This window comes from Rhodofomes roseus (genome assembly GCF_022264815.1).
Source record: "Rhodofomes roseus strain CIRM-BRFM 1785 chromosome Unknown C8Q71scaffold_4, whole genome shotgun sequence".
In the NCBI taxonomy this organism is placed as follows: domain Eukaryota; kingdom Fungi; phylum Basidiomycota; class Agaricomycetes; order Polyporales; family Fomitopsidaceae; genus Rhodofomes; species Rhodofomes roseus.
In genome coordinates, this window is record NW_025952960.1 from 1,272,456 (window position 1) to 1,290,643 (window position 18,188).

At 55.8% G+C, this 18,188-nt stretch overlaps 6 protein-coding genes across 6 annotated transcripts; 5 read left to right on the forward strand and 1 right to left on the reverse strand.

The window, feature by feature from the left end:
* Positions 1–1,613: 1,613 nt before the first annotated feature.
* On the reverse strand, positions 1,614–2,811 carry C8Q71DRAFT_854777 (uncharacterized protein; the record flags this gene model as incomplete). Its single annotated transcript, XM_047927104.1, has 4 exons — positions 1,614–1,817; positions 1,885–2,219; positions 2,275–2,371; positions 2,431–2,811. 4 exons carry the CDS (start codon positions 2,809–2,811, stop codon positions 1,614–1,616), a joined length of 1,017 nt encoding a protein of 338 aa, XP_047782395.1.
* A 2,318-nt stretch (positions 2,812–5,129) lies between these two features.
* On the forward strand, positions 5,130–6,347 carry C8Q71DRAFT_854778 (uncharacterized protein; the record flags this gene model as incomplete). The annotated part of the gene is made up of 4 exons (XM_047927105.1): positions 5,130–5,510; positions 5,564–5,657; positions 5,718–6,052; positions 6,114–6,347. 4 exons carry the CDS (start codon positions 5,130–5,132, stop codon positions 6,345–6,347), a joined length of 1,044 nt encoding a protein of 347 aa, XP_047782396.1.
* A 993-nt stretch (positions 6,348–7,340) lies between these two features.
* Positions 7,341–10,021, forward strand: C8Q71DRAFT_431149 (cytochrome P450). The gene is made up of 10 exons (XM_047918505.1): positions 7,341–7,800; positions 7,857–8,190; positions 8,249–8,317; positions 8,373–8,640; positions 8,695–8,718; positions 8,770–8,844; positions 8,904–9,063; positions 9,128–9,375; positions 9,432–9,521; positions 9,578–10,021. Exons 1-10 carry the CDS (start codon positions 7,696–7,698, stop codon positions 9,930–9,932), a joined length of 1,728 nt encoding a protein of 575 aa, XP_047782397.1. The 5' UTR covers positions 7,341–7,695; the 3' UTR covers positions 9,933–10,021.
* A 973-nt stretch (positions 10,022–10,994) lies between these two features.
* C8Q71DRAFT_688255 (uncharacterized protein) lies at positions 10,995–11,675 on the forward strand (the record flags this gene model as incomplete). The annotated part of the gene is made up of 1 exon (XM_047919830.1): positions 10,995–11,675. A coding segment is annotated over one exon (681 nt), but the record flags the coding sequence as incomplete, so codon positions are not given.
* A 2,533-nt stretch (positions 11,676–14,208) lies between these two features.
* C8Q71DRAFT_721368 (uncharacterized protein) lies at positions 14,209–14,583 on the forward strand (the record flags this gene model as incomplete). Its single annotated transcript, XM_047921440.1, has 1 exon — positions 14,209–14,583. The coding sequence occupies one exon, from the start codon at positions 14,209–14,211 to the stop codon at positions 14,581–14,583; it is 375 nt and encodes a 124-aa protein (XP_047782399.1).
* Positions 14,584–15,855: 1,272 nt separating this feature from the next.
* C8Q71DRAFT_854781 (uncharacterized protein) lies at positions 15,856–16,776 on the forward strand (the record flags this gene model as incomplete). Its single annotated transcript, XM_047927106.1, has 4 exons — positions 15,856–16,060; positions 16,143–16,494; positions 16,527–16,668; positions 16,726–16,776. The coding sequence occupies 4 exons, from the start codon at positions 15,856–15,858 to the stop codon at positions 16,774–16,776; spliced, it is 750 nt and encodes a 249-aa protein (XP_047782400.1).
* Positions 16,777–18,188: the final 1,412 nt, after the last annotated feature.

Sequence of the window (18,188 nt, forward strand, 5' to 3'; positions counted from 1 at the left end):
CTGTGAAGTATTGTTGGTACACTTCAGCAATACTCAAGTCACTGATATATTGCTTAATGGCCAATATCTTGGAAACCAGTATTTGCATTGCTCTTGTTTTGCTCTTCATGTAGTCAGTCTGAAATATGGTGTAACAATGATCTAAAATGTCCTTGTCTAAACATTTCAGTTGGCTGAGAATATGAGGGTCTATATCAGGAACTGTACTTGAATGAGCAACATCATGTGCTATACTGGAAAGCATAGGAGATTGGCATAGACATTTCAGAATCTTGCAGCCATATAATTGTATATAGTAATGCTTCAAAATTATATATCTACAGTGGAATGGTGAACTGAGCAGCAGAGAGCAGTTGCATGTTTGGCACAGGAGAACATCTGACATATTTGCCAATAACACTTTAGATGAGTTGAAATGCTGCAGTAGTTGCTTAGCCAAAGATGCTTTGGATTGCCTGATACCTTGTGTCTGATCAACACATGTACAAACAGCAGCCCATAATTCAGCTCTGGTAAGGGATTGTAATTGCTGCAGGTAATAATCATCAGTATAATAGAACCATGAAGGATTGCTATTCATGATGCCTGGGACTGTGTCATTAGGGACACTTGCAATTGTATGTGGTATGCTGTCTGATGATGAGACTGGTATATAGTCTGCAGAATCATCTGGTAAAACTGGTAGTGGGCCTGAGACACTGTCTGGTAAAACTAGTATTGAGCCCAAGGCCCTATCTGGTAGTTGGGAAGTAGGGGCAATACTAGTTAGTTGTTGTGACATGGAAATGGCAGCTGCTTCAGGGGGGAAGACAAGATGTGTTGAAGTGAATGTCTCGATCATAGTGGCAGGAGGCATGTTATATATGCTCGGAAAAAACCGGAGGAAGATCCGGCCGCACGAGCGGAACACAGAGCCAGGCAGAGCCTCGGTCAGACGCGAGCGCACGGCTTGCATGTGGACAGTTTCCCTATGCGGTATCGCGCGTACCATATATGGACGAAGGTTTCCCACGGCGACACGGCATCCCCGGCGCAATATCGTTTCTACTTGACAGAGCCCTCCCTCCCTTCGGGAGGAGTCGGGGATCCCACGGGAATCACTAGCCCACCATGTGGTGTGTCTCTCACAATATGTCATACACTGATCTGAGCTCCAGGGTCATAAGTTGTCACAGCGGTCAAGTCCACAGTTTTTAGGCTGTGCGAGCGATCGGTACGAACAGTTATTGAGCGCGAAGCAAATCATCGGCGGAGTGATGGCCACACAACTTTGCAGACATACGACGAATCTGAAAATGAAATGGCTGAGGTCTTGTCCTCGCAAATGAGTTTCCCCCTGCTACACCCTCAAGGAATTGTTTTCTTGCGTCGTTTCCGCTCAAAGTCAACGAGCACTGTCGTCAGGACCGAGCAGCACGTTTAGATTAAATTACCATCGACCAAATTGAAGACACTCAGAATGAGGCATCCAAGGTATATATGCCGATCGTAGCGATACCAACAGAACAAAACTGCTCTCGCGCTGAATTCTATTCCCGGGCCAGAGATACCTATGTGACATCATGCGTCCGTTGCTACACCCTGTGGTGCATCTTCCCCCGCTGAACATCACTTTAAACCATGAAACCCTCGGTGTGCTTGCTCGATGTCAGCGTCGAGTCGGTGACGTCCGCCGAGGAGTTGTGGGCAAAATGAATGCTCGCGGTAGTACCAATCCTGAATCCTTTCTCCTCCTTATTCTTCATCTTCGTGCTCGTCTCTTCGGTCCAAGCCTGGCCCTTTGCCACCCGGTATATAATGAGGTAGGAGCAGATCGCCTGCAAGTCAGCCGTGACGAGGCTGCACTCAGCGCTATTTTTAGAATACCTGGAGAGTGGCACATACCTGAATAGAGTTGACGTAGTTGAGGAAGAAGTCGGCAACCTCGACGCCCAACCCAAACGTCACGAGGAACGTGATTGCGAAGGCGGAATAGAGCACCGCCGATTCGACGACAATCGTCGCGATATTGGCGTAAAGGCTCGCGTGGGGCACGCCGAGCACGGCGAGAATGCGGCGGCGATAGACAAGCAGACGGCCGGCGATCAGGAGGGAGACGAGGATGTTGGCCGCGAGCGAGATGACGTAGTAAGAGAGAGTGAGGTTCGCGACTACGAACGGTGTAGAATCTGCGCTATCGTTGAAATTGGCCATGTCCTTGAGGACGACGATCCCGATTGCTGAGTGTGTGTGTAAGTAAACTAACGTCGCATCTCATGGTGTTCGTCTACGTACTAATAGAGGCCATGACCATGATACAGGGAGCGGCAAGCAAAGGTGCCACAAGCCACGACTTGCGAAACTCGCTATAAAAGACCAGGAACCTCCAGACCTGCGATATGAGTTGTTCAGCACTGTGTTCTGGCGACGGGCGTAGAGATAAACTCCTACCAAGAATATGTCGAGTAACCAGTTGCTCACCACCCAAGACACGCTGCTCGTCAGGCCAACGGTGTCGGAGAACATGGCGTTGAGGTACGCTCCCGGTCCACCTGGGAAGTTTCGGTTCTCGATGAAGGCTTGCTGGGTGAGCAGAGAGTTGGTGATCATGAAGACGGTGCCCAGCCCGAAGATGATTGTGATGAACACCAAGAGAAATATCTGTCGCTTGAAGTTGTAGCGGTCCATGTTCTGGAGCAAGGCCATGAAGCACATGAAGAAGAGTGTGAGCTCGACACCATAGGGTATATTCTCCAGGATGTTAGACTGAAGCCATATCTTGTCGAGGTAAATCTCGGAGGCCGTCTCATTGGGAGCCCATGAATTCGACATTGTCTGTGTTGAACATGATTAGATACAGTGAGGAGACAGCGCAATGACTCACGACCTAGCTGATCACGCAGTGACCGTTATTGAGGGAGGGAGGGCGCATCTGTTGCGACCATACAGATGCTGTTATACGCTCGGGCGCGCAGATCATCGAGATACATCATATGGAACGCACGCTCCGGTAAGGTAGCCTTGGCGCTATGCAGGAATAGTCCCGAGAATCTTCATCATTTCTAGACAGCACTCACGTCCGTAGTGGTTCTACGAGTACCGGAGACGGGTTCACTATCTGGTTTTCTTCCGCCATACAGAAGTCACCTTGCAGTAATCGTCGGCCATGATACGGGATCGACATCATGGCTATGCCATTCCCAGGCGATTGACGGACGGAGGCACGGAACTGGCCCCCAAAATACTGCATGCGCAACGTCAGTCTCAGGCTCCCTGACAGATCGGTGCGAATGTCAACTATGAACACTAAGTTTCGCGGATGTTCAGCGAATGAGGAGAAAGGTCAAATCGGCGGCAACATATCAGCGCATCATGAGACCTGCTGTCAGTTATGATAGTGGGCCAGAGAACCGCACAATGGGGTGCATGGCTCAGTCCAGAGATCCCCGAGCGTGCATGTATGGAGATTCAGAAGCTGGGCGTAGCGCCAGAGGGCTGGGAAGTGAGATGGCAGCGCTGACGCTGGCTCGGGTTCTGCGGTCCAATGACACACGAGCGGTGTAGGTGCCTGAACCACAGAAGATATGGGTAGGACTTGGATAGGACCACTCAAGATGTACAGTACTTACCATCATACATGACTTCAGAGATGCGAAGTTTACGTTATGATCACGACGCGTGCCAACGTGGAAGGCCCGTTGAAAGGGGTACTGCGATCATGGCACGCCTGTCAGTTGTGTTGGAGGGTAGATCTAGACGTGCATACCGTGACGTGAGTTTGCCATTGCTACGGACCCATGGTAGAAGAGTCAAGGACACGATACGTTACAATTTCGAACCCGTTTCAACTTTCGAATTGTCTGAGTTCTAATTTCTGTATCGTCCGAATCACGTGACTGCCACAGTACGCAACTCTTGAAGCTTGAACATTTGGACAATGAACTCGATTCACAGAGCGTGCATGTCTATGTAGACTCACTCCTCCTCCTTTGCACAATCTCTTTCGAAGGCTGCAATCGTGACAGTACATATCCCACCCCTGCCCGTGCCCAGGATAGCGCGATCCGGGCCTTCCTATCGCGGCGTTGAACTTGAGCTTGAGGGATACAAGTCTCTTCTCTGGACTACACCGTGTTCATCTTCGGCGAAACTCAGCGGTGATTCACTGATCTGTCAAAACGTGTACCAGGCAGACGGAGGTGTTGAATAGCGAAGGGCAGGAGGAATGACACCGAGGTTAGGTCAGCCGCGCGCTGGACGGAAGGTACGGTGGGAAGTTTATTTTGGTGGCAACCGGTATCCTTGCTGCTGGACATACGTTGCATTGATTCTACAGTTCTGTACCAGGGGCCGCATCAGTAGTCCTGTCATGGCGCCACGAAGGCAGCCTTCGACGACCAGGTGTTGTAATACCAGGCACGCCTTCGGCTCATGGATTGCAACGCTCGACGACTCTCAGGCTGTACTCCCCCTTATGTAAATGGAGACCGCACAAGAACCCCGGTGAGGATTTGACCCCCGCGTTGCTATAATGCGTTACGAATTCATGTAGGTTGCTGATCAGCCTCATAGTCTCAAGAGGATCGCCATAGCTGCTCCGTACCGGGCAGATTCAGGCTTTAGGTTACAGACAGGCGGACTCCGTGGTCACCGATTCCCGCCTGATGTCAAACCCTGTGTAAATTTTTGGGGGTGTTTGACTGCTGTTTGAAAGCTTTCATGATAAGGTCGGGTCGATGCTGTCGCATACACACGCATATCTCTGATCCTGTACGAAGGTAGGAACGGAGATCGGAACAGTCGTTTCCGCATTGTTTTCGCTTGGACCCCTGTCACCGAGTGTGCTTGTCGACCTCTTCCATCTCGGAAGAGACGCTTCATCGTCTGGAACTTACCCAGATCATCCCACATCCTGCTTTGTCTGTCACGGACTTCGCTACGAGCCCCTGCCGCATGTCGGATGACAAAATCCATCTGTGGGCGACGTCAGCTTGCCTCCCCGAGTCTTTCGGTCAGCGCTGCCATATGACCTGCTAGGGACGTGCTACATAGGCGTCCGCCTGCCTTGGTTGGTCCTTCTGTGCGCTCAGCTCAGTCGTGAGTGTTTTGCATCTCACTGCGTTGCGCTCACTTAGTATCGCGTACAGACGATGTCAAGTTCGTGGGCTCCTAACGAGACGGACTACGAGATCTACCTCGAAAAGATATGGCTACAGTCAAACGTCCTGGAGAACATACCTTACGGTGTCGAACTCACGCTCTTCGCGACATGTTTCCTCGCGCTCCTCCAGAACATGGACCGGTCTAACCTCAAACGGCATGTATGCCTTCTAATATTCATTACGATCATCTTCGGACTCGGCACGATCTTCATGATCACGAATTCTCTCATCACCCAGCAAGCCTTTATCGAGTACCGAAACTACCCGGGGGGACCGGGAGCGTACCTCAATGCAATGTTCTCTGACACGGTTGGATTGACGAACAGTGTTTCGTGGGTAGTGAGCAATTGGCTTCTTGACGCTTTCCTGGTAGGAGTATGTTCTCCGCCTTCATCGGGTAGACTCAACTATGTTGGCTGTAGGTCTGGCGATTCATCGTCATCTTCAGCGACGTCAGCAGGCCGTGGTTCCAGGCGATGCTCGTTCTCCCTTGCCTCATGCTTCTTGCGTCCATCAGTACGTTCGTGATCTTGCCGCGTCGTAGCATCTCCTGACACAAGTTTGCGTCCCTCGCAGTCCTCGGTAGCGTCGTGCTACATGATTTGGCCGAGATAGCGGACACACCCAACTCCACGCCCTTCGCAGTGGCAGACCTCACGCTCGCGTACTACACCATCTCGCTCGCGCTCAACATCCTCCTCACGCTCGCGATCGCGGCGCGTCTGCTCGCATTCCGGCACCGCATATCGAGGCTGCTCGGCGCGCACCATGCGACGCCGTATTCCAACATCGCAGCAATCATAATAGAGTCTGCCGTGCTCTACGCCGCCTTCGCCCTGACGTTCCTCGTGTCGTTCGGCGTTGACAGCCCCGTGTCCAACGTCTTCCTCAACCTCGTCAACTCGGTGCAGGTGCGTTGCGCCTTGTCGGGTGCTCGGGTTGGCCGCGCTGACGTTAGTGTCGCTGGCGCAGGCCGTTTCTGCGTTCCTCATCATCTCGCGGCTGACCACCGGGAAGGCATGGTCGGAGGACACCAGAGCGCGTGTCATCCATAGTACGGAGAATATTCTGCTAGGGACCAATCCCGGGAGAAGCACACAGTACGCTCAGGATCGGACCTCTATCGCTAAGGACCCGTCTGCGGTCTCGGACGGGAATGTAGGCGACCTGGTCTCCGGTCCGAGTCGAACGGATAGTAATGTCTAGGGAGGCTTGCTATTGTTTTCCGTGTGCTTCGCGACCTTGTGCGATTGCAGCTACTCTGTCGAACTAGCAGAGTGTGCGGACCGTATCGATATCTGCCATACTTCCCATTTTTACGCGTTACACGTACACGTTGCATGCGCGTCGCAGTGTAGGTAGAACGGCATAATTCACCTTAGTCTGCTGTCGCAGAATCTGTACCTTCGTGTCTACATCGTCTCCAACAGCCACCTTCAATGCCCTCAGACTCGTCAGGAGTCGAGCGAGAGTACTAAATGCCAAAGTAGTCGAGGTGGATGAGCGGCTCGGTTCAAGTTTGGGCTCGGCGCTGCCGCATTGACATGTCCGATGCACTTATGCCTTATACGGTGCGTGGGAATGTCAAACACGATTTGTAATCCTACAGACAAGTTGAATCGGGCAATCTCGCGGTTTCTCCTGGTCTCTCCTCTCGAGTCTTTCTCCCTTCGACTAGGGCGTCGCTACAACGGGATGCACTACATATAGTGATCGTCTTGACCGGTTTGAGCCCCACATGTCCCAGCAGTGTGCATAGACATTCTTGGTACGCGAGTCAGCATCTTGCCACTGCTTCCGAAAACACACTGAGTTCTTCTGGCAGTGGCAGAGCTTTTGCAGTGTACTGGTACAGTCGGTCCGACAGGAACCCACGCCGTAGGTGTGCGGCTCAAATGTAGATTTAGACAGGTATGGATAGCGCCTCCCACGATGTGAAGTTCTGCTGCAGGACGCCCGCAGAGATGGACTCAGATGGTCGCGTCCCACGCAGCGCACGCATGTGCGAGCCTCCTCCTCGCCCAATCCAGGAGAGGTGCATCACAGGAATGGAAGCTGGGGTTCATCACAGCATTGTCGTCTTCCGCATGATATGTGAACTGCGATCGAACCTTGTCCTTGTCGTCCTCCATACAAGACGCCCCACGGTGACCCAGCAGCTTAGCTAAGCTTCCGCCCGACGAGGACTGTTGTCTAAGGTCTTCTCTTGCTTCTGACTGCGAGAACAGAATAGAGTGCAAGAGATAACGCGGCTGTCAGCCTGAGCGGCGAGTATCACACAAGCTGCGGCTTCGGCGGCGGTCAACATCTGGGCCTTGTCATCTTCGCCCTACATCAGGACAGCTGCCTGTCCGGACCCCGATGCCCATCCGCACCAGCGCTCGGTCTCCAATTTGCAGCTTCGCGTGTGCTTCTGTGTGCGGTCCTTCTGCCGTGGCATCTGCGGCGATGCCCGTGGCCGCACAGGTTCCTCGCGTTGCGCGTCCGCCAGCTCTGCATTCCCCGCTGCGTACGCGCAGGCTTATATGAGCAGACGACAGGCGGGCACGTACGTATGTCTTCTGACGGTCTCAACGCAATGGCGGATAGTGCCACTGCACTCGTCGCCGCGCTCGCGCCTATTCAAGATGGCCTGCTCGCCGACGCTGGGTTAGCATTGGTCAGTAGCCTGCCATATTGCCCGGTCGACGCGTGTACGACTCACAATAATACTAGCTTGCCCATCTGTGGTTCAAGAGATACGAGCCGACAGACCTCGTTTCGCTTGGAATACTGCTTGGTGTGCTGCCTGCAGTACCTGTGGCCTTGCTCCGCGTCCCCCTTGCCTCGACGCCACTCGCCATCCTGGTCGGCTATGCTTCTTTCTACGCTTTCCTCCTCTTCTCGATCACCGCCTACCGCCTTTCGCCATTCCATCCGCTCTACAAGTATCCGGGCCCGCTCCTCGGCAGGCTCACGAACTTCCGCGGGATGTTCATCGCAGCCGGAGGCAAGCAGCATCTCTACTTCAAGGAGATGCATGCCAAGTATGGCCCAATCGTGCGCCTCGGTGAGCTCTCTTCGGTGCGCGCGGCTCCCCGAAACCCGTAGCTGACATGTATCGGTAGGCCCCAATGTGTTGTCCATAGTGGACACCGACTTGCTTCCCTCCATACTCAATATGCCACGCGGCCCCAGTACGTCACGTCGACCCACTTCACCTGTGTACGCTGAATTCACGGTTTACTTTAGTGTGGGATGGGCGCCGCATCTCGGGCAAGCGGGGTCAGGGCACTGCCGGGATCCAAAAGGGCAACCTCATGGGCTCGCGCAACATGCAGGTGCATGGGGAGGCGCGCAAAGTCTGGAACCGCGCGTTCACCACCGCCTCCGTGAAGAAGTACGAGCCGATTGTGATTCGGCGGGTGTCCCAGTTGGTCGACGAGCTAAAGGGGCGCTGTGCCGCGAACCCTTCGAAGGCTGCGGAGGTGGACATTGCGTACTGGATAGACTGTTTCTCGTGAGTGTGTGCTGTTGGGGCCCAGAGCACCGTCGCTGATGGCTCGTTCGGTAGGTTCGACTTCATGGGAGATTTCGCGTGAGTCGCGCTCAGTCGAAAGGCATCTTTACCTGACTTGCGTATTCACAGTTTCGGTGGCCCTTTTGATCTCCTTCGCGACGGTGACAAGATCGGGGTACTGAAGATGATGGAAGACAGTCTCTTGTACGTAGCCAGGTAGACTCCTACGCCATCGTCCTAGCCGTACTTATGCATGCGAGCAGCGTTCCGAACTTGTCCGGGCATGTGCCATGGACCATCGAGGCCGTCGTGCGGCTCCCGTTCCTCCCCAAGGGAGCAAAGGGTCTCGGCGAGTTCGCCTTCAAGCAGGTCCTCAGGAGGCTCAAGGAGGGTGCGGTGCACGATGACCTGTTCTACCATCTCGTGCGTACCTCCCGCGCGATTCTGCTAATGCCATGAACTAACCCTCAGCGACCGGTGCTGGCAGAACGACGAGGCGAAGATCGACAACGACCCGCCCCCGCTCCCAGTCTTGGTCTCCAACGCCGTCACGGCTATCGTCGCAGGCTCGGACACCACGGCCGCCTCCCTGACGCACGCCCTGTATCTGCTCATGGGCCACCCGACGTGCTACAAGCGCTTACAATCAGAGCTGGACGCTGCGTTCCCGCCTGGCGGGGAGATGCCGACGGATTCCGCGAAGCTCGCGCAGCTGGAATACCTGAATGCGGTGATGTGAGTGGACCCGCGGCGTCGCGCACCGTTGCTTGCTGACCGTCCTTCCGTGGCAGCAACGAGACGCTGCGCTTGTTTCCCGCGCTGATGACCTCTCTACAACGAGGGCCCACTCCGGGCAGCGGGGGACAACTTCTCGGCGGAAAGTGAGTTCGTTCGTTCCGCTGCTCGCATCTCAGAAGGTGCTGAACGTGCTGCGCAGGATGTTCGTCCCGGAGGGCACGGGAGTCTACATCCCGCCGTACGTGTACAACCGCGACCCGCGCTTCTTCTCGCCGAATCCGGAAGTGTTCTGGCCGGAGCGCTGGATCCTGGCGAAGAGCGACCCGTCCATCACGCTCAACCCGAGCGCGTTCCTCTCCTTCTCCGCGGGCCCCGCCAACTGCGTGGGCAAGCCGCTCGCGCTGATAGAGATGCGCATGACGCTCGCGTCGCTCTTGCAGGCGTTCGAGGTGCGCTATGCGGACGGGTATGACAGCAGGAAGTGGGTGGACGGGCTGGGCGATTTCCTGGTGACGACGCGGGGCGAGCTGCCGGTTGTTCTGAAGCTTCGCTAGGCGGGCTGCAGCTGACTCGGACTCTGGCCCCTCTTTGCTTCTTACAACCATCTGCGGCAACTTTCCCACGGTCTAAGCCTCATAGGGGGGGCATACAGACGTGCGGACAGCTTTAGTGGAGATCTAAAAAGAACTCCATTCTATACATAGAGACTCTGAGGCAACCTTAGAGTCAAGATGTCTAACCCCGGGAAGGGGAATGGGACGTCGAAGACTGCTAGAGCGACAGCGTCACCGACGACCGCCAGGGCGCCTAGCGCCCGACCGACCAGCACAGCCGTGAAAGCAGGGAAGACGACGGAGAACCAGGACGCGAGAGGGCGGACAGACACGCTAGCGAAGGCGTATGAAGTGCTGAGACGATACACCCTCATCCCAGAGGGCGATCCGAGCATTGACGCGCTGGTCAGCGGTCTACTGTTCTGTGCAGAACTCACGACCCAGGCCCAACTGCGCGACTCCCTGTACGCATTCGCCACCTACGCTACTGCTATCCGCGACAGCGATGCCCTCGCCAAAGGATTCGACAAGCTCAAGCCGATCCTGGACGACGCGTTCAAGGCGGAGGAGAGGCTCGAGGAGCTCACGGACAAGCAAGTGCACCTCGAAGCCCAGGTAGATGGCGCACTTGGTCGACTCAGCACGGAGGTGAGTAAGCTAGTCGAGAATCAGGGAAAGTTTGCGCGGGAGCTGGAGGCAGTGGGGGAGGTCCGAAAGTCTATGGAGGAGACACTGCGTAAGACGCAGGAGATGGTGGATACACTGCCCAAGGCAGTCGAACAGGGCGGGGCAGCCTTCGGTGCGGCGAATGGCCCCACTGTAGTTGAGGTTGGGGGACGACCCTCTTATGCAGCGGTCGTCCACCACCAGCTGCCTATCTCGCACGCGTCGACCTTGACGCGCCAAGCGAATCACGCCCGCCAGGTTATGATTGACGTGAAGAAGTGGAAGTCTCGGGAGGAGATCGACCTGACCGAAGAGGTTCTCGTCGCGAAAGCGAACCAGACCATGGAACTGATAGCGGACGACACGGTGGGGCAGCCCGCGGATGCGAGCTTTCTTTCCGTGAGGAAGCAGCACCACGGTGGGCTGCTCTACGAGGTGAACTCAGTCGAGACGATGAAATGGCTCATGGAGCAAGCGAACATGGATGCGTTCGTGCGCTCGTTCGGGGCTGAGGCGCAGATACGGGTACGCCCGTGGAAGCTTACCTTCCCCAACGTCCCCGTGATGTTCACGCCATGCGAGAAAGAATACCGCGCGCTGGAACGAGAGAATGGTTGGACTGATCGCGCGGTAATGGTCGCTCACTGGATCAAACCTCTGGACAAGCGAAAGCCTAACCAAAGGACTGCGTTCCTACTGATTCAATTCCGCACGGATGAGGCTGCTAATGCAGCCATCCGCGACGGGATGCTGTACATGGGTCGTAGGATCAAACCAGACCGCCGCAAGAGGGAGGTCCGACGCTGCCTGAAGTGCCAGCACTTCGAGCCGGCTCACCTCGCGGCAGCCTGCAAAGGCGAGGACACCTGCGGGACTTGCGGTTCCAAGGAACACAAGACCCAGGCCTGTTACGTCCCAGAGGGACCCGAGCGCTTCTGTGTCAACTGCAATGAGCACGGCCACGCGTCGTGGGAACGCGAATGCCCGACGTTCATCAGACTAAACAGACGCCTCCAGAGCAGAGACCCGCTCGAGAAGTACAAGTACTTCCCTATCCCAGGAGACCCCTCGACGTGGGAGCTCCTGGTAGAGGAAGACACGTCTGATGATTTCCAGGGCTCGTGGGAACGACCACGCCCTCCTCCAGAATTCGCGCACACCTCCCCGTTCAGACATGATGCCCCGGCGGGTATGCACCCATCGCGGGCAGCCAACCTTGGCACCTCCTTTGAGGAGGCGTCGAGAGCAGTACGAGAAGGAGCTCGTCGTGACCGCGAACATCGACCACGTGATGCGCCACCGCACCGCTCCACGGAGCCGTCCCAGGGGATGAGGGGACGAGCTCCTGTGCGCGGGGCAAATGCGGCCCCTCTCGCTACTGACCGCTCGCGCCCACAGACCACCAACTTCCGAGACCCGGCTGGGAGACGCCAGTCAACCCTGACCGGGGAAGGTGGTTTTACCTCGTCGGCACCGCCAACTCGCCCAGCCTCCCGCGCCTCCTCGAGTAGTCAACGCCCTGTACCCTCCTATGACTGGTGAGGGTACGGAGCTCAGGATATGCCAGCTGAATGCGAACAAGTCGAACACCGCCCAGTCAGCTCTCCTCCACAGCGTCTCCGACTTCGATATTGTGGCACTACAGGAGCCGCACATCGACTTCTTGAAGAATACCCGGGCCTCTGCCAACTGGATTGCGATCTACCCTACCGGACACAAGGATAGCGAGGCTACGTCCCGCTCAATTCTCCTAATCAATAAACGGATATCTACTAATAATTGGACAGCTGTCCCGATACCCTCTCCCGACATAACGGCGGTGTCGATAAGGACAGCAGAGACCTCGCTGTACCTCTACAACGTGTACAACCCGCAGGACAGTGATCTGGCCCAAGCAGTCCTGTCCCGCGAGACACGTCGGGTACTGCGAGATGACGACGGGGTCCCTGAGCGTCAGGTCCTCTGGCTCGGGGACTTCAACCGCCACCACCCCCTGTGGGATGACGAACGGAACAAGCATCTGTTTACGGACCAAGCCCTGGACAAGGCGGACCGTCTGATTAACATGCTGAGTGCCTTCGATATGCATATGCTCCTGCCAGCTGGCACGCCCACATTGGAAGCCTCCAACACTAAAAACCTGACTCGTCCAGACAACGTCTTCGCAACAGAGGGCCTAGTCGATTGCCTAGTCGCTTGTGACACAGCCCCTGACCTGAGACCGCCCTGCACGGATCACTTCCCCATCTGCACGACGCTCCTGCTCGATGTACCAAAGGCAAAGACACGCAAGTTTCGGAACTTTCGAAAGGTGGAATGGAACGAGTTCCGTACCGAGCTCGCCATCCGCCTGGAGGATGCTCCTGACCCGCATAAGAGCCTCACCTCGACAGCTGGTTTTGACGAGATGCTGACCACGATCATGACAGCGCTCAAGGAGACGATCGAGGAGAAAGTCCCGGAGACCAAGCCCCCGCCGTTTGCCAAACGGTGGTACTCGAAGGAACTCAACAATGCACGGAAGGAGGTCGGACGTCTCGGCCGCCGAGCATTCAAGCTGCGCGAGTTCCCCGACCACCCAATCCATGCGGAGTACCGTCGCCTGCGGAACCGGTATGGTGACCAGATCCGCGCAGCCAAGCGAGCTCACTGGGAGGCATGGCTGGAGGATGCAGACGCTAAGTCCATCTGGACTGTTGGGAAGTTCATACGTGCAGGATCGTCTGATGGAAGTAAAAGCAGGGTGCCACCCATACGTCGCCCGGGCAGCACAGAACTCGAACGGGACAACGACGCCAAGAGTCGAGTCCTGTACGAGACGTTCTTTCCTCAACCCCCGCCCGACCTCGAGCTCCCTGATCCAGACAACGAGCAGTATCCCCGCCCTGCCTTCGACTTTACCCCGGTCTCGAACCATCAGATCGAGGAGGCGTGCTCACGGCTCAAGGAATTCAAGGCGCCAGGTCCGGATGGGATACCTAACGAGGTATATAAGCGGTGCGCCAGCATATTAGTCCCATTTCTCGGCTGTCTGTTCCGTGCAACCTTCGATCTGCGGTACTACCCAGAGGAGTGGAAGGTGTCCACAACGGTTGTTTTGCGAAAGCCGGGGCGCAGCGACTACTCGCTTGCGAAGTCGTACAGGCCCATTGCGCTCATGAGCTGCATGGGGAAGATCTTGTCCTCGTGCATGGCTGAGGCAGTGGAATACGAGATGGAGAAGCATGGCCTGTTCCCAAAGCACCACTACAGGGGCAGGGCAGGCCGCACGACAACCGATTCACTCCATATGCTCACGAAAACGGTGGCTGATGCATGGCGAGCCAAGAAAGTGGCGTCCGTTCTGTTCTTGGATGTTGAGGCAGCTTTCCCGAGTGCGATTCCGGAACGCCTCTTCCACGAGATGAGGCGTATTGGGATCCCAGAGGAGTTTGTCAACTGGCTACGGCGGAAACTGCAGGGACGCAAGACGAGGTTGTCATTTGACGACTTCGTCTCAGAGCTCTTTGTTATCCTTAGTGGGATTGACCAGGGATGCCCCCTCTCCGTACTCCTATACAAGATCTACAATATGGTCTTACTCGAATGTGCGCGAGAGGAGAACAGAGAGATGGCACTAGGATTTATTGACGATGTTGCGACGGTGGCGGTCGGGAACGACCTGAAGGCAACTACGGGTGCCCTCAGGAAGTACATGGAGAGGCGAGGTGGCGCGAAGGAGTGGTCGCGCACACGGAACTCACGCTTCGAGATCTCGAAGCTCAACTTGATTAATGCAGACCCCTCACTGAGTCGAGACGACCTAGGGCCATCTCTTGTACTCACAGACGGAGTTGTCCACCCCTCCAAGGAAGCGAAGTTTCTTGGTGTGTGGGTGGACCGCAAACTCGGGTTCAAACGTCATGCCGAGTACATCAGGAAAATCTCCCCCTCGGAATTAGCATCAACACTGCAACATTCACAGTATTACTGCAAATACTTGTGATTACTATGCATTACGACAGCCATTCGTGACATTATCAATACTAGTGCGAATTCTTATGTATGATATGAACCGTTTCTGTATACCAAGTAATGTTCGCGTCATTGACGTCATTCACTGCGTCAGGTGCCAGGTTCACATGCAGAACAAAAATGAACATTATATTCTGACAAACAGACATAGTGGTACTAATACAACGTCGAAGCTATGCGGGCTTTGTACCTAGTGATTTAGGTAACATATGATAGTACAATGATTGAGGACGTTCTTGCTCATCCAAAGTACTGGAGGCTTGCCGTACCCGTACTCGCGAGGGTCAGGTACCCGCCCGGCGGGTACGGGTCATCCGCGGGTCTCGCAGGCTGGCGCGGATGCGGCCCGGGGATTGGTGACGAGCCAAGCGGGCGAGGAGGGCGGCGGACGACAGGTGAGCGTGCGAGGACGCGCGCAATCGCGCGGGCAAGCAGGGCGTGAGCATACGTGCAGGCAATCGCAAGCGCGAGGAGCAAGTGGGTAGATACTAGATGAGTGGGCGGGTAGGCCCTGCCCGCTGCTGGTCGCGGTGTGTATCCTGGGTGCGTGCCGCCTGTGCTGCGCGCGTGGCATCCGCTCGTCGGTCATTGTTGTGTGTGGGGCATTTGTCCTGCCCGCTGCTGGTTGCCGTGTGTGTCGCCTGTGCAGGCAGGTTGACCAGTTGCCCGCCAGTCGACTCACCTATCTACTCGTCTGTCTACTCACCTGCCTGTGCGCTCTCGGCCTCGCTTCCACCCGTCCGTGCCATTCCCGACCTTACAAGCATATTGTCCACTCGCCGGCCGGGCCGTGCTTGCGTGCTGAGCATTTGCCGCGCCCATTTGTGGTTGCCGTGCGTGTTGCCTGCGCGGGCAGCTCGATCCCTTGGGTGCGACTTTGCTCGCCTTTGAGACGCGACCAGGAGGCGGGCAGGCGTGCCGCGTGCGTGCATGCGAGCGCGCCGGGTGTGCGAACGCACAGCTGGGCGGTCGAGAGGAGAGGGCGGGTGGGTATGCGTTCGTGTCAGCGAGCCTGCTCGCAGGTGGGCGAGGGGCGTGACGTTCATCACGAGATCTTCAGTACACATGAGCACCGGTCCTACCTATAGCTCTTCGTCAACATCCTTGAGGAAAGACACTACTCACCTTTGATGCCAGTGAGCCGGGCTCAGAGAGATGTTGAGGACGAGACGACGGTAAGTACTTAGCTCTGAGTCGCCAAGTCGTAAACGCCCAGGTCTCTCGACGGGGAGCACGTGCCACGATGCCACCGCCACGTCAGGCGCTCCCAACTCTCCCTCCTACTTACTGCCTCACTCTCCGTCTCCTACGACAGCACGTACCCCGCCGCCTCCCCAGCTCCCACTGCGACCTCATCCCCTACGCGTACGAACTCGACGTCAACAAGCACCCTGGGCTCGACGACGACAACTTTCTCTTTGACCCGACCTATGGCGAGCGCTGCGTCGGTGGTTGACCCTTAGCTGGCGCGGCGTCCTCAACATTGCCATGCTCATCATCACCGCCACCAACACTGGCATAACTCTACAGGTCACTACAATCTCTCCTTCCAGTCCATGCCTTCATCTCCGCCCATTCGCGCTGACTCGCCCGCATCTACACCGTCCTACTCGCCATTTGCACGCTCCGCGGCTCCCCTCATTCCACATTTCCCTCCCCTGTACTGCGCACACGCCTGGGCTCGCTGTCACCTACCGAACCCCACCACGCGCGTGATCCGGCCGCTGCTCATCTCGACCTTCGAACACGTCCCATGCGCCTGTATCGCCCCCGTGAACGCGCGGGCAGCCATGAGGACCTCACGAGTATGGCGAAGCTTCAGCTCGCCACGGACAGGTGCGTGTTCGATGTGGATTGAACGGATGGCGGAGGATCGCGTATGGTACGGTGCTCGGGCGATTTTCTGACTTGCAGGAGTGCGGCGGGCGTGTTGGTGTCCGATCCCAAGGGCTGGGACATCAAGATTAACTCATACACGCTCTCGGGTGAGGGCGCGGAAGTCTCGCTGAACTATGGGCAACCGCGCGGTCTACTGGGAGAGAACGGCCCTGGAAAGGTGAGCAAGGCAATCTTCGGTTAGCATGGACCGAGCTCCTGACCAATCGCCACACAGTCAACTTTCCTGCAATCCATCGCCGAGCGCAGCCAAGTGCGGCGGCGGTGAGTTTGCAGAAGGGCCAGAACCTCGTCAAGACTCGGATCCGTGCGGGGCGAGTACGTTCCTGGTTTCATGCGAGGGATCGTCGTGTTGACGGCTAGGTACGTATGCTCAAGAATCAATGGTCGTGATCCCGCCGTTATCCCGTCCCTACCTTTCGCCCTCTTTAGTCTCAACCTTACCAGTTGCATTCTAGTCCGCAAAACTTGTTAAGGTTGTTGTGTCTAGATATCTGCGCTCTCTTCTGTCAACCGCCTCTTCCGCCTTGTCCTACAGGCTGCCTGTCTTGCCGCTCTGGCTAGTGTGGGTAGGTTCTATAGCGTTGTTGAGGACAATGTACTCTGTCCTGTTGCTATCGCTTATTATCATTTTCTTGTCTCGTTGTGATTGTTCTCTCCGTTGACTACCTTCGTTCTCATACTATTGGACACTGGATCTGTGTAGTGTGATGCTCGTTAGGCCCTTGTGTAGTAGTATATTTGAGTGCAGTGCAATACACGTAATATTCTCTTCAGTATTTGGTGTGAATGGAAATAAGATGCTAGACTACTGTGAATGTTCATGGTATACTGTAGAACAGATTGCTCATTACATAGGTATGTCAAGCAAATGCTTCGTAATTACATGTATTACGGAGTATTCATATTTGAACCCACCGGGACCAGGGAATGTTTGGTTTTACGAGAACAGAGAGAATAGTCGTTAATACTACCAATACCGAGGAATAACATGATGTTCTTGCTAATTCAGCAGAGGTGTTTTTCCTGATGTATGCTCTGAAGAAGGGCACAACGTGGCTTCTCCAGTTTGGTCGACTGGCAAGGCCTAAGTTTGGACTACCCATGAGATACATCCGCTCGCTGTACGAGCAGATGCTCCTCCCTGGAATGCTATATGCAGCCAGCGTGTGGATCACACCGCAACGGCGGATAGAAGGACACACGCGAACTTACGGATCAGTGGGAGTTATCCGCAAGCTCGAGCGTGTCCACCGCCAAGCGTGTCGCATGATGACTGGAGCTATGAAATCTGCGCCGACAGACTCGCTAGAAGCGCACCTCAACATCCCCCCCTTCCATTTACTTGTGGATAAGCTGATAATGCGAGAGGCATCTAGATTGTGCTCCTTGCCCGACACGCACCCGCTACACAAACACGTCAAGAGGGCGGCGCGTGGGGCCCAGAAGCACAAGAGCCCGTTGCACAAGATCATGGCTGCCTACGACCTGCATCCCGAGAGGGTAGAGAAGATAGCAGCCGTGCGACTGCCACCCAGCTGGCAACCGGACTTCCGGGTCTCAATAGCGAACAACAAGGATGCGGCAGAAGAAGAGGAGAAGATGTGGGCGAGCAGGAATGGTATGAGGGTCTACACGGATGGCTCAGATGTCGACCAGGGTGTAGGCGCGGCCGCTGTC

Coding starts and splice junctions, on each gene's coding strand:
- C8Q71DRAFT_431149 (XM_047918505.1), top strand. CDS start 7,696: ATGTCTTCTGACGGTCTCAACGCAATGGCGGATAGTGCCACTGCACTC. Junction 8,641..8,694: donor TACTGGATAGACTGTTTCTC/GTGAGTGTGTGC, acceptor CTCGTTCGGTAG/GTTCGACTTCATGGGAGATT. Junction 9,522..9,577: donor GGACAACTTCTCGGCGGAAA/GTGAGTTCGTTC, acceptor CGTGCTGCGCAG/GATGTTCGTCCCGGAGGGCA.